Raw genomic sequence first — 14,121 nt, 5'->3', positions numbered from 1 at the left:
TACTCGGAAAGCGGGAGCAGGAGGGGGGTCACGGGAGGCGGGGGCCCAGGGCACGTGAGGGAAGGTGCGGCGGGGGAGTGAGATGCAGGGCGGATTGAGGCCTTTGACCCACTCGAGTGTGTGAAGCCAGGAGATCGGGTCGTTTCTGCACCCGCTGTGACAGGGAAGCGGGGGGTGGCCGAGCAGGCAAGCGGCGTTTCCCTTCGCTTGCCTTTGTAGCGGACGGGCGGGAGGTCAGGGAGGACGGATGGGTCAGGGGCCCCAGGGGACCTTTTCCACCAACATTAGCAGAGTCCAGCATCGGGGAGGCTCCGGAGGTGGGGCTTTTCACGCCCGTGCGTTCTCCATTAACATCGGCCTACCCTGGCAGTAATGAGGTGGGGGCTGGGCCTTTAGCAGTTTTCTCGGCCCTAGAGGGAAGGGAAGTTGGCATGATGCAGTTCGAGGGCCAGGCCGGCAGAACAGACCCCGTTTCGGTGGGGGTGGGGAGCATTTCTGTGGGGAGGCATATTTCCAGCCCCCTGCTTTTCTCACCGCCGCTCTCAATGAGGGGCGAAGTGTTGTCTGGAAGGGTAGCGCCGTGGGGGAGGGCGAATGGGCACAGGTGGGGGGCTTGGGGAGCATTTCCAGTTTGGTGTCAGTCAAGGCTCCTGGGGATGGGGTTTTGGGCCCCTATTCAGGCCGTGAGCTATCAATTTATGTGGTGGGGACTTGGTGTGGGGGCCGGATAATCAGAGCGGCGTTTCAAGGGGGGAGCTGAACCCGCAGTCAGACCTGGAGCCCGCAGGGGGTGGCATGGCATGGGAGGGCCTGGATATTTTTTCCGCCTGGACAGGGGGGGTCTGGGGCCTTGGCAGGGAGGGTCACATTCTGGGACATCACGTCTGGGGGCACGGGGTGGTTTCCGGGGGCACTGCGAGCAATTCCTGGAGGAAGGGGCTGTGGGGGGGCCGTGGGATCTGGGGGGCGTGGGAGGGGGGGACAGGGCGGGCGGGGTTTTGGGCCCTTCTTCGGCAGTGGTGCAAGCAATGCTGGAGTGGAGTGAGGAGGAGGATGGTGGAGATTCTTTCCCCCTGGTGAGTGCGAGCAAGCCAGGGCAGGTCAAGGGCGGGCGGGCGGGCGGGCTTGGGAGTGTTCGCCGGTTCCGGGTGGAGTGGGGGCTACAGGTAGGAGTGAGGGGCCCAGCAAATCAGTCCAAACTTTTGCCTTGCAGGTAGGGAGCGTTGCGATGTAGCAGACTCGGTAGGGCGGGGTGCGGCCCACATACGCCAAGGAGAAGGGAGGGTAGAGCCCTGCACGGCGTGACCTGTACCGTGTGGGGAATCCCGTCGCTGCCAGCGCAAGAGGTTCCAGCAAAACCTTGCTGGCCCCAACCGCACGCACCACAAGATGGGCGGCTTTCAGAGGAGATGGATTTTCAGAGGCGTCAACGCATGGGGGAGCATCTTCGAGTACAGTCGGCTCCCCCGCATGGAGGACATGAAGTGGCCGGTAGGGCCAGCATAGGGCAGGTTGGGCTAGGTAAGGCCCGAGGTGTGAATTTCTCTGATGAAATGTATCAGGCGGAAGAGCCTATTGTTCAGGATTACGATGAGGATAGCCCCGAGGAAGGGGAAGTGAGAGAAACGACGAGGGGGGGTCCTCTCATGTTTTTCCTAGTATTTTACAAGCACCGTTAAAGGTGTCTGAGAAAAAGGCAACGGCGTCTGGACCCAGGAGGGAGCGCGGCCCCTCGGTGAGGGCTCCTCGAATGGTGGATAGCACTGATCCGGTGGCATGGCGATTGGTGCCTGTCCGGGCACCCTCCTTAGAGACAGGTGAGATTCTCAGCCCACAGGCCAAACCTAAAATGGTGTCTGTGGGGAGGTGAGGGGAGTGGGCGGGAGACTGAGGGGAGATTGCTTAAGGGGACTTATGTCAGGGACACGGGAGTAGGGTCGGTGGGCGCAGGGGCGAATCAGGGTGCGAAGGTGGAGTGTGGGACTAATACTGAGGCTGCCTGGGGGGGAAAAGAGCCGTTGCCGAGTAAGGAGCTCAAGATTAAGAAACTGTCATGTATGGGAGTGATGAAACCCTTAGGGGCTCATTTGATGCTGGTCACCAAGCGACGGATTTGGAAGGGAGAATACGTAGAGGTAGCAACACCCCTAGTCCTTCACAGCAATTCCAGAACAATAGAGGAGGCAAGGGGTTGGGCCCAAAGGCTCCTACGCCAGTTAGATTGGCAAAGTTGGTAGAGGGCTTGCAGGGGTATGAGGACTCGGGGGCGCGGCAGGTCCTGATTGAGGGTTTTCAGTGGGGGTTTCATTTGGGGTACAGGGGACCGAGGCAGAGGTGGTGGGCAGACAACTTAAAATCATCTTCCGAGCATACGGTGGTGGTGCAAGAAAAACTGGATAAGGAGGTCCGCGAAGGGAGGATGACATGCCCTTTTAATGATTGGCCAACAGAGAACCTGATCATATCACTGATCGCGCTTGTGCCCAAAAAGGAGGAGGGACAGTACAGGTTGATACAGCACCTTTCGTGGCCTGAGGGGTCTTCGGTTAATGATTTTATTGATGTCGAGGCGGCCTCAGTTTCATATTCCTCAGTTGACGTGGCCATGTCACTGGTTGTGACCGCGGGCGCGACTGCAGAAATTGCAAAGTGTGACATCAAATCAGCCTTTCGGTTGCTGCCAGTTCATCCGGATGATTGGGATCTTCTGGGTATCCATTTCGGGGGTAATGGTAGGTGGACAAGGCTTTACCGATGGGTTGTTCTATGTCATGAGCTCTATTCGAATGCTTTAGCACGATTTTGCAGTGGTACTTCATGAGGCACACAGGTCACACATTGGTGACGCATTACCTGGACGACGACTTTGTCGGTTCACCAGGCTCCACGGAGTGCCAGGCAGCCCTGGGCAACTTACATGAGCTCATGGGTGACTTGGGGGTGCCGCTAGCACCTGAGAAGATGATAGGGTCTTGCACAGCCATGTCATTTTTAGGGGTTGAGTTTGACTCTGTGGCAATGCGAGCTCGCTTGCCGGAGGATAAGAAGGTTAAAATGACGCAGTTGTTGGACAGTATGCTGTTGAAACAGAAGGTGACAGTGAAGGATATTCAGGTGCTACTGGGTCATCTTAACTTTGCATGCAGGGTGGTCAGAGCGGGGTGGACTTTTGCAGGCGGTTGGGGCGGGCAATGGCAGGAAGTCATTTACCTCACCATGTTCGTTTGTCAGCAGGGGTGAAGAAGGATTTGCGTATGTGGTCAGTTTTTCTGCAGGCTTTCAATGGAGTGCCTTTTGCGAGGGAGGAGGACGTACAGTGGGATGTGCACATTTTATCAGACCTGGCAGGCGGCGAAGGTTTTGGAGTCTATTGGCAGGGAAGGTGGTGCACTGAGCAGTGGCCGAGGCAGTGGAGGGATGGTGGGAGGAGCATAGCATTCCTTGAGCTTTTCCCGTTACTGGTGGCCTTGACACTGTGGGGTGAGCAGTTGGTACACAAGAGTGTTATTTCGGGTGGACAACATGGAGGTAGTGGAGGCCATTAACAGACAGTCCGCCAGAGATTAGCAAATTCTGAAGTTGTTGCGGGTTTTTGTGCTTGGTTGCCTCAGACGCGACATTGCTTTCAGGGCGTTGCACATACCAGGTGTGGACAATGACATAGCGGTTGCTTTGTCTCGTTCGCAGTGGGGGAGATTCCGTGGGCTGGCCAAGGAGGCAGACAGGACACCGCCACCGATCCCGGAGCACCTTTGGTATGTAGGCAACGCAGGGTGCTACAACTGGTGGTAGGCTCTTTGTCGGCGTCTACCTGGGCAGCACATCAACTGGCCTGGAGGGACTTTTTGGCATCCAGGGCGTGTAAAAGGGCGGAGGTCTGGCGGCAGTCTGAGGATGTAATACAGTTTATTTTGGCACTCATTGACATAGGTCTCACGAAAGTTACCATTGCTGGGAAGTTGGCAGGCATTGCGTTCATGGGGAAACTGCTGTGGGGATGCACGCCGATGGAGGGAGAAGTGGGTAGGAGGATGTTGGAAGGTTGAGCGAGGGAGAGGGGAGGAGAGAGTGCGGTGAGGCGCCCCCTTTCCTTGCAGAAGCTTGTGCATTTATTGGAAACGCTACCGGCAGTATGTACGGATGTTTTTGAGGCATGTTTATTTTCCACCCTGATGGTATGGATGTTTTCTGTGGCGTTCAGGGTGTCTGAACTGTTGGGCAACAAGGCCAAGAAGGGAGTGCGGTGGGAAGATGTGTCCATAGGGGAGGAAGGAATACATATTTGGCTGGTCAGTTTGAAAACGGACCAGAGGGTTTTGGGAAAAGGGGTTAGGTTGGAGGCGGCAGTGCCAGCCGCTACATGCCCTCTTCAGTGGGCCAGACGTTTGCTAGCTTTTGTCAAGACGCCTGGGGACAGAGGAGGTTTTTGTGCACGCTAATGTGAAAAGGGTGACGGATTACCAGCTGCGCATGGTGTTGCGGAAAGCGTTGGACAGCATTGGCATGGATGGGGCAGAATATGGGACACATTCCTTCAGGATTGGGGCGGCAACGGAAGCGCATAACAGGGGCTGGACGCGAGGGGACATAAGGAGGCTGGGGTGCAGGTCTTCTGACTGTTATCATCGTTGCGTATGGCAGAATGCAGAGGAGGCGCATGCGTCATCCTTTTTGGTGTGAATCTCATTCCTTTTTCTCGTTACAGGTTCGGTGGCTGGGCCCCAGGCGAAGAAATTGACCATTTGGATTGTGGGGCATTCTTTTATCAAATTGGCACAGGTCCAAGCATGTCATCGTTATGTTGGGGCAATGTTTGGCTTTAATGATCGCTTGTTTAACATAGTTTGGAAAGGTAAAGAGGGAATGCGGTGGAAGGAATTGCTGCCATGCCTTAATAAATGGATGGTGCAGGGGCGGTGCCCTGACGTGTTGTTGATACATCTGGGGGAGAACGATTTGTGCGAGGAGAAGGGTGTGGTGCTGATGAGGGCTATGAAGAAGGATTTGGTGAGGTTGAAGGAGCAGTGGGCTGCGTGCCACGTTTTGTGGACGGAGTTGGTCCCGCGCAGAGTGTGGACGGGTGCTTTGAACCCAAAGGCCATTGACAGGGCTCGCAGGAAAGTGAATTTGGAAATATCTAGGTTCTGTCGTCACCTGGGCTTTGGAAGAGTTATGCATAAGGAGTTGCGTTTTGAGGCTGTGGAGTTTTTCAGGGATGATGGGGTGCATTTATCGAGGATTGGCATGGACCTCTACTTGTTGGAAATTAGGGAGGTGCTGGCGAGATGTTTGAAGGTTCAGGCACATTCTGATTAGAGGACAACAGTTTGGCTAGTTGGGGGGTCAGAAAGGGGTGTTAGCTTTGCTCCCCCCTGGCTTTCTGGGTGGCGGGGATTATTGGAAGTTTTGGTAAACGTTGACAGACGTTGTTGGGTTATGGTTGGATATAGGTTATTGTCATGGAAAGGGTTGTTCAGTTAAGTTATAGTTCGATTCCGCATGTTTAGGGTTTGACGGAGGTAAAGAAGCAGGCAGGGGAAATTGTTGAACGGATGGGTTGAATTTAAAGTGTTTGTTTTGATGCATTGATGTATATGGTGTAATGTTGTAATGTAGGGGTAGGGGTAGGGGCGGGTTCATGAAAAATGTAGCGGGGGATATTGTTAAAGGTCATTATATGGCTATTTAGTAAGGTCTAGTTTTGACCGAAGGGAGGTCCGCCCCCCGAGCAGTTTCGGGGGGGTGGAGGGCGCTTGGACACGACCGTCCATTTTAAATATTGGGCTGCACAATTTTGCAGCCCAAATGGAGCCCAATGGAGCCCAACCATAAATAGGTTGGGCTCATGCTCCCAGCCACCATTTTAGGTTTGGTGACCTGGTGGCTTGGAGCTTAGGGGTTAATTGAATTTTTCCCTCCCCACTCCCGTTTTTCTTTGCTTTTTTTTTTTCTCCTTTTTTTTTTCCTTACATGGGTCTAGGTGGCATTTGTTGGGACAGATATGCAGGACTTTGACAATGTATTGTCGCTGGAATAGGTGCTGTGCGGGGATTATTGGAAGTTTTTTTTCAAATTTGACAGACGTTGGGTTATTGTTGGATATAGGTTATTGGTTTGACGGAGATAAACTAGCAGGCAGGGGTAATTGTTGAACGGATTGGTTGAATTTAAAGTGTTTGTTTTGATGCATTGATGTATATGGTGTAATGTTGTAATGTAGGGGTGGGGGCGGGTTCATGAAACATTTAGGGGCGGGATATTGTTAAAGGTCAGTATATGGCTATTTAGTGAGGTCTAGTTTTGTAAGGCGTTGGCCGAGGAATTTTTAAATGTGAAGCGCACCTGTTTCAATAAAGCGGCCTTTTACACACAGCACTGAGTTTGTGGTCTGCTCCCTCCCCCCACTCCTCCCTCCCAATGTTAATTTATCATTTATATTTGTAGATGTAGTTTTCTTCCGTATGTAAAATAATGCAATGAATTTAAACAGTACCTGTTTATTATTTACCACTGCACCATGAGCGCCATGAGGTGATTTAACTTTACTATGTCTATGAGACCACATGACATCTCTTTCATAAGGTGATGGAGCACAGTTTTGTTGTATTGGCCGGTACGAAGCCGCCAAGTGGGAGAAACACGTTGCCGTAATAAACTCCGTTTGAGGGTGAGTTCTTTCCGTCGTCGGACACTGCTGACTCCAGTCCGTTGGACATTTTGAAACTGCCCCTGCACCCGCCCTGCCCGGTGGACGTGACTGGGCTGTTGCAGGAATGCGATTGATGGGGGGTGCAGGTGGGTGTAATATTTACAAGTATATATGTGTGTATTATATATAGATAGTGAGAGAGATAATCTCTCTCACACACACATATATATATATATATATATATATATATATATATATATATATATATATATATATATATATATATATATATATATATATATATATATATATATATATATATTACCTACTGGCGGTCGCCAGTAGGTATATATAGTTAGGATTTTTTCTCTATGGGATTTTTGAAAATTCTATGTCTAATAACTTTGGCGTTTGTGGACGGAATTGGCTGAAATTTTCTGGAAAATGGAACATTTTGTTTCTGAGCAGCCCCTGGAAATTTGGGGGGGGTTCATCAAGGGGGGGCTGAGAAAAAAGGGGGGTCCCAAAACGTGTTTTTAACATTGAGTTTTCCATAGGGCGGTTGGCCTCACTTTTAGCCCGAACGGCTGAATGGATTTGCACGAAACTTGGCAAAATTGTAGGGACTGGTAGCCCGATGTGCCTTTTGTAGGTCTCAATATATGTGCTTCAGTGGATTTTGAGAAATTAACGTTCAAAAAAAATATATATCTGTAACAGCGGACCGGGCAGCGCTCCGGTTCGCGGACTTTTCGCGCAACGGAGCTTTGTGAAGCGAAGCTGATTGGTTCTCCGGCGTCTGTAAACATTCCAAACAGTCCGTAGCGGCCGCCATCTTGTCTCTCGGTAGGATCGAGAGACAAGAGGAGGCCAAAGCGAAGGGGCAAATGACCATAAGGGGGCATAGTAGATCCTCGCTGACCCCCTAGGTTTGATGTGGAGGTTTTAAAAGGGCCCCGCGGGGCAAAAAAATAAAATAATAATAATAATCGAACGGCTGAATGGATTTGCACGAAACTTGGTAAAATATTAGGGACTGGTAGCCCGATGTGCCTTTGCTAGGTCTCAATATATGTGCTCCAGTGGATTTTGAGAAATTAACGTTCAAAAAAAGATATATATCTGTAACAGCGCTCCGCTTCGCGTAACGGAGGTTTGCGAAGCTGATTGGTCATTCTGTCACTGGGCTATAGTTGGGCTACATCTGGCTGATATTTGGGCTACATTTGTTTTTTTTGTCTCTGGCGGCCATCTTTGGGCTACATTGGGCTTCATTGGGCTTCATTGGGCTACATTGGGCTACATTTGGGCTCCAACATATATATAGGCCAATGTAGCCCAATATATATTTTTCAAAGTTAATTTTCGTAAAAACCACTGGAGCATATATCTTGAGACATAGCAAAGGCACATCGGGCTACCAGTCCCTACAATTTTGCCAAGTTTCGTGGAAATCCATTCAGCCGTTCGAGCTAAAAGTGAGTCCAACCGCCCTATGGAAATGAAGGAAATGAATGGGTAATTTGTAATTAGCAAATAGCTCATCGCAAACTAGGAATGGTAAAGAATCGCTATTTATTCCTTAAAGTTCGCTATTTAGGAAATGCAAAAAACTTTGATGATACATATGGCGGTTCATCTCGAACAAGATAAGAAGCATAGGGATAGATTTATGATGACTGGCGCATCACCAGGGATGTGTTAGTCATTCTGTGCCGCTGTTCCGTCACCTATGGTGTGCTGCATTTACAATGCGGCGCATCATGGGGCAAAAACAGCACAGATGCGTGATGTATCTGTGCCGTAAAGGTGGCGCATTGCTGGAGTTGTATCGCAAGTGTGATGAAGCTCCAGCAAGGGTCAGGGGTGCCCCTGTCGCAGGGTTTCTGTTCTCACAGAGAACTGTGCACAGAGGATTGGAACCTCGGCGAATTAGGGTGCCCCAAAACTCACGTTAGTAATCAAAAACCCCTTAGCAAGCTAGGTACAGTGTCACATTGGATATAACAAACTCTCAATGTTTAGACAATCCAGAATATGAACTTATAGTACCTCAGGATACGTGGAACTCATGAACAGTCGGTCGTTATATATTTCTTAGAAACCAGAACATGGAGTTAAGAAGAACACATGTGTATTTGAAATGTGTATTTACTAATGCCGTCTTCTCAGGCGTAGTATCTTAGATAATACAAGTACACATATTATCAGTAGCAAAATTACCAGCATAGTTACTAGTACATAAAAAGCGAATGGTGACAGTATGTTAACATGCTGTAAATGAATAAGAGTTATCAACACTTATAAGCAGCCACGGGCCGTGGAGGGAGTTACGGTGGGGCAGGGAGGCGGGGAGGGGGAGGGGCAGGGTGGAGAGGGCTCCACCCTGCCCCTCCCCCTCCCCGCCTCCCTGCCCCACCGTAACTCCCTCCACGGCCCGCGGCTGCTTATATCTCACCCTCCCTAATACACATATTATATTATTTGCTAAGAAGGTCTGTTTGTGTTGGTTTAGGGCGTGCCCATACTTTAGTGTCTTAGATTTGAAGGAATCACATCAGCATACACCAGCTCTCTCTTCATGTGAACCGCATCAACTGTTGTGTATGTGTGTTCGGCAAAGCAATATAAAACCCGCCTCATGCCCAGAATTGGCAGAAGCTGCACTTATGTTATGAGTATGAAGTCGTGCAGATCAGACCTCATAACAATTCTGTATCGTGTTGTTCTTGAAACTTCAGCACTCGCTGTACAGATATAGTTTAACAAGCAAAGCAGATAGTAGAGCAATAACATATTATTCTCATGTAAACCACGATGAACTACTAGGTTGAAAGCTAAAGCAACAACTAAGTGTCGTGTGCAGAAGTTGCAAAAAAGGAAAAATGGCGTTTAAACCGGTAATGAGCCCATGCTAACTTAACACGGTGTAAAGATATCCAGGACCTAGATGACACCTCCCCATGATCCGGAAACGAACTGAATAAGATAATAGAAGTGCCATCTCATGAGAGCAGATTGCAACTTTATATGTGGACGGTCCGCAAGGTAAAACATTAAAAACTAGGAAAATTTAATGCTAAAGAAAAATAAAACAGCCAAGTACTTTATCGAGTCTTAAGCCAATAGGCAAGCTAAATAATAAAAACTTGACAAATAAGTCAATGAATTGTCAATGAAATGCTAGTACTCAGCATATCAAACATGAAAAAGGTCTATGACATAACTGTGTATGCAAAATAAGCTGCAACAGCCTCCAATAGGAAGTCACCGTCTTCATCCGAAAAGAGTTCAGCCATCCAATTTAAAAGCGGAAAGGAACATACGTGCTCTCCCAGCACCGGATCCTCTATCACCATCAGAGGACAGCTCGGTGGGTTTTCAAGAAAGCTCTGTTCCAAGAAAGACTGTGTTGCCGCCAGTAAATTCCAGGGACCAATTAGTCCATGCATCAATGCCACAGCCATAATCCTTTCGCCAGGACAAACCAACTCGTGAGTAATGATAGGAGTCATCAGCTGATTAAAGTCGACGTCAGGAGAAACCGGTCCGCAGAGACACAAATCAATGGCCCAATCGAAATCACAGGTCAGGCAGTGAAATACAGGCTGGACACAGGTGAAGTAGGAGAATCGAAAAGATAATCCATATGCCGTGCTTAATATCGCCAACGGCATTGTGCCATAATATTCTAGCATGCGATTGCGGAACAGTGTCAGCAGCTGCAGGGCGGGAGCTTGCACAGGAGGGACATCCATATTTAAAAATGTAAAAAAGCACAAGAGCGTCCGCTGGTAATGCAAGTAAAAATGGCAATCCACGAAGCACAGTGGAGAAAATAGAATGAAAGAAAGCAGGGATGACTCCAAAGATTTTCTCAAATGAAGTCACGAGACCACTGGCAACAACTTTAAAAAAGTGCGCCAGGGCCTTTGTGGAGGACGCGTTAAAGATAGTCCGAACCATCTTGCTGAAATGCAAAGGCGAATCAGTATTGAAAAGGGTCTGCACCTCTGTACGGGTGTTCGCTATGTGAAGCACGAAAGTTTCACGGGCCGAACTCAAGGCCACCTCTCTCTGAGACAAAAGAGCTCTTATTCTTGCCATGCCGTTGAAATCTGCTCCCAAGGTTGGTATTTGTGGCCAGATTGAAAACTCCCTATGTTCATGTGTGGGAGGAAATAGAACATTTCTGCAGCAAATAACCCGTTCACTTACTGTTACGATAAAAGGAATACTTTTAATTAACCCAGAACAATCTTCATTATTGAGCATCAAATAACTACCATTTTCCAACAACTTGAACGTGGGGATGATAGCAGGAACTGGCGTGCCTTGCAACACGCAAGCCATATTTGGTCGGTGTTTGTTGCATGAACCGTGTAACTGTATGTGCCTACACATTAGTGAATGATCTGGCGTCTCAGTGCATTCCTCTCCATTCAGATAAACTTCTTGATCATCTTTGAAACATCTGTATGTGTATGGAAGCGACCAGACCTCATGAAGAAAAGCACTACCTAAAGGTTCATAACGACCTATTGGTATATATTTCATACAATTTGAAAACTTATATAAAGCAAAAGGCAGCGTTATTAAACCGTGGATAAGGCACGTTGCCAAAAAACCCGCAATCCTCTGCTGATGATGTCACTGAGCATGTCATGAATGATGTAATATGTGACATCATCAGCAGTGGATTACGGGTAATAGTATCTCTAGTTTACTCCCCTATAGCTGTCTTTCTTTTAACATAAGTGTCTGTTTCCTTCCCTTATACTTACTGTTTTTGGTTCGCTTCCGGTTCGCGTACCGGCGAGCGAACTGGGGAGCGTACTACGAGAAATAGAGGTTGGCACAGTTCCAAATATTGTACCAATTTTTTAATAACGGGGAGGTAGTTCTGAAAAGAACTTTTTTTTTTATTGTTTTTGTTTTATATTTTTTTTATTATTTTTCTGAACATTTTTTTACTTTTTTTGAATTTTTCTGAACAGTTTTATATTTTTTGGGGTTTTTCTTGTAGGGGGCAATGAAAACGATTCATTGTAAAGGGCTCAACAGGAGCAACAAAACAAAAAAAAAGTATTTATTATTTGGGGCGTTTCGTACAAACTTGCATATGATAGTCAATAGCTCTGTTGATCAGAGTGATGCTTCTTTCTCCGTAGCAAATGAATCCACTGCAATGTACGCAGACGTGTTTTACTTCATGAAATCTCGTTTGAATATTTGGCACCATCTCCCTGCCCTCTGGTCCCGTTACTTCCGGTACAACAGATCTTCTGGCCATAATAGGGAGATTATCTAGGTCGTTACGAAACTGTGCAGCACTGTAGTTGTTAGGATGCCACCTAGTCATATGGCGATGCATTGTGTAGTTTCCGAAACTGTATTTTTTGTCGGTCCCTCTGGACAGTCTATCTTGACATATAAGGCAAGTTACGTATCTTGCATTTACTTTTTTCTGACCTTTGGGAATTTTAAAAAATTGCCAAATGAAGTTTTCTTTCCGGTGAGACGTCCTGGGCTCCTCAGGCAAAAAGTGCCTCTCTTCGTGCTCGTCGTCCTGTTCCTCTTCTTCCTCTTCTTGCTGAATTATAACTTGAGCAGGTGGTCCACTCTTCCTTGGAGGTGGTGGAGGTGGTGGGGAAGCACCAGCTGAAGCTACTAAAGAAGCCATTGCTCACTGGTAACAAAGGGTCTTTCTCTCACAATGATGAAAGTCAGAGTGAGGAAAGAAGGAGGGATTTTCATCATTTGGGAAAAACAATAGTTCTCAACCAATGAAAAGTGTTCATTTGAGATTATATGACCTAGTCTTACATCATTAGGAAACCAAAAGTGAAATGAACCAATGAAAAGTGTTATTACCAAGTCACATGACCTGCTGTGTTTACGTTAAGCGCTTTTCAGGGCCTCCCGCTTTGCTTCCAGAAACCTGTGCTTTGCGACTCGGTAAGCGTACCAGTTCGCTAACGTAGCACGTCATATGACGTATCACGCGACAACGTGAAACGTCATGCGGACGGGAGGCGTCACGATGTTGTTTTCTAACGCGGCAGTTGCGGTAAAGAAACGTTTACCGGCTCGCGGTCTATTTCGCGGCATCAAGGTCAGCTAACGGGAAGCTTCCCGATTCGCGAAGCGGGAACGAAGAAAAAAAAATATTTTAAAAAAAAATTATTAATAAACATATAAAATATATTTTTGGATTTAAAGAAGAATACATTTTACAGCTACAGATATTAGCTACAGATATTAGCTGTTAAAAAACCAATGAAATTCACTGAAAAAACCATAGGTTATAGACCATATATAGTTAGGAATTAGCATTTACAAAACCTTGAAAATTCACTGAAAAAACCATAGGTTATAACCATATATAGTTAGGAATTAGCATTTAGAAAACCTTATTTTACTCACACAAAACCATTGAAATTCCATATATAGTTAGTTGCACTAACTATATATCGCGCACCCGCAATCCACTGCTGATGATGTCACATATTACATCATTCATGACATGGTCAGTGACATGGTCAGTGACATCACTGATGACATCACTGATGACATCTCAAATGACATCACTGATGACATCTCATTTGACATCAATGACCACATCACTGATGATATCATTCATGTGACAATACAATGCATCTCCTCACATTTTAATATAACCTCTGTTTCACCCAGTGTTAAATACAGAGTATAATTTTTGAAACCATTGACACACCAATACTAGTTACTACATACGCACTCACTGATTCCTATGTCTACACACACACATTCACTCATTCACCCATACAATCATTCATACACACAATCACTCATCTTTACAACACTATCATATGCACTCATACACCTATACAGACACTCACAGTCTGCCACTCATCCATGGAGTTACTCACACACCTAGTCAGTCCTGTAAAGAATCAATGACACTTCCATTTTCTTGTCTATACAGTTAAACATAGAGCACCTTACATTTTCAAACATATACTAACACACACTTACCTTCTTATACAATCATTGATACAAGTACACATTGATCTGCACAGAGTCACACACCTCCCAGCCAGCCACACACACACTCAGTCTCCCATACAAATACTTGGACAATCAATCAGTAACCCATATAGTTAATCATATAGCTACTGATCAACACATGCAGCAGTTTACAGAACAACAGACATAATGATGCACAAATTAAGACAGTTTAGTCACTAACCCATGCACTCAGTGAGACACATTTAATCACTCACTCATACATTCAGTCATGCACCTACTAAATCCTTTGTCCAGACACTTATACTTCCACTCATTCTTCAATATGTAAGACACATTTTAACTTGTCATGAATGATGTAATATGTGACATCATCAGCAGTGGATTGCGGGTGCGCGATATATAGTTAGTGCAACTAACTATATATGGAATTTCAATGGTTTTGTGTGAGTAAAATAAGGTTT

At 47.0% G+C, this 14,121-nt stretch overlaps 1 protein-coding gene across 3 annotated transcripts in view; it reads left to right on the top strand.

Moving 5' to 3' along the window:
- LOC144817736 (uncharacterized) overlaps window positions 1-14,121 on the top strand; it is a 624,365-nt gene that overhangs the window by 512,429 nt on the left and 97,815 nt on the right. Inside the window, exon 5 of one of the 3 annotated variants that reach the window (XM_078674507.1) lies at window positions 4,706-6,372. The exons of the other annotated variants lie outside the window; for them this stretch is intronic. Coding sequence (XP_078530633.1) covers window positions 4,706-5,316 — 611 coding nt within the window. The 3' untranslated portion in view covers window positions 5,317-6,372. Of the gene's footprint in view, window positions 1-4,705; window positions 6,373-14,121 lie in introns of those variants that run through there. 3 annotated transcript variants of the gene reach the window in all.

The sequence above is a fragment of the Lissotriton helveticus genome, chromosome 2_1 (assembly GCF_964261635.1).
Source record: "Lissotriton helveticus chromosome 2_1, aLisHel1.1, whole genome shotgun sequence".
NCBI lineage: Eukaryota > Metazoa > Chordata > Amphibia > Caudata > Salamandridae > Lissotriton > Lissotriton helveticus.
This window is presented reverse-complemented; position numbering and strand designations above follow the sequence as displayed.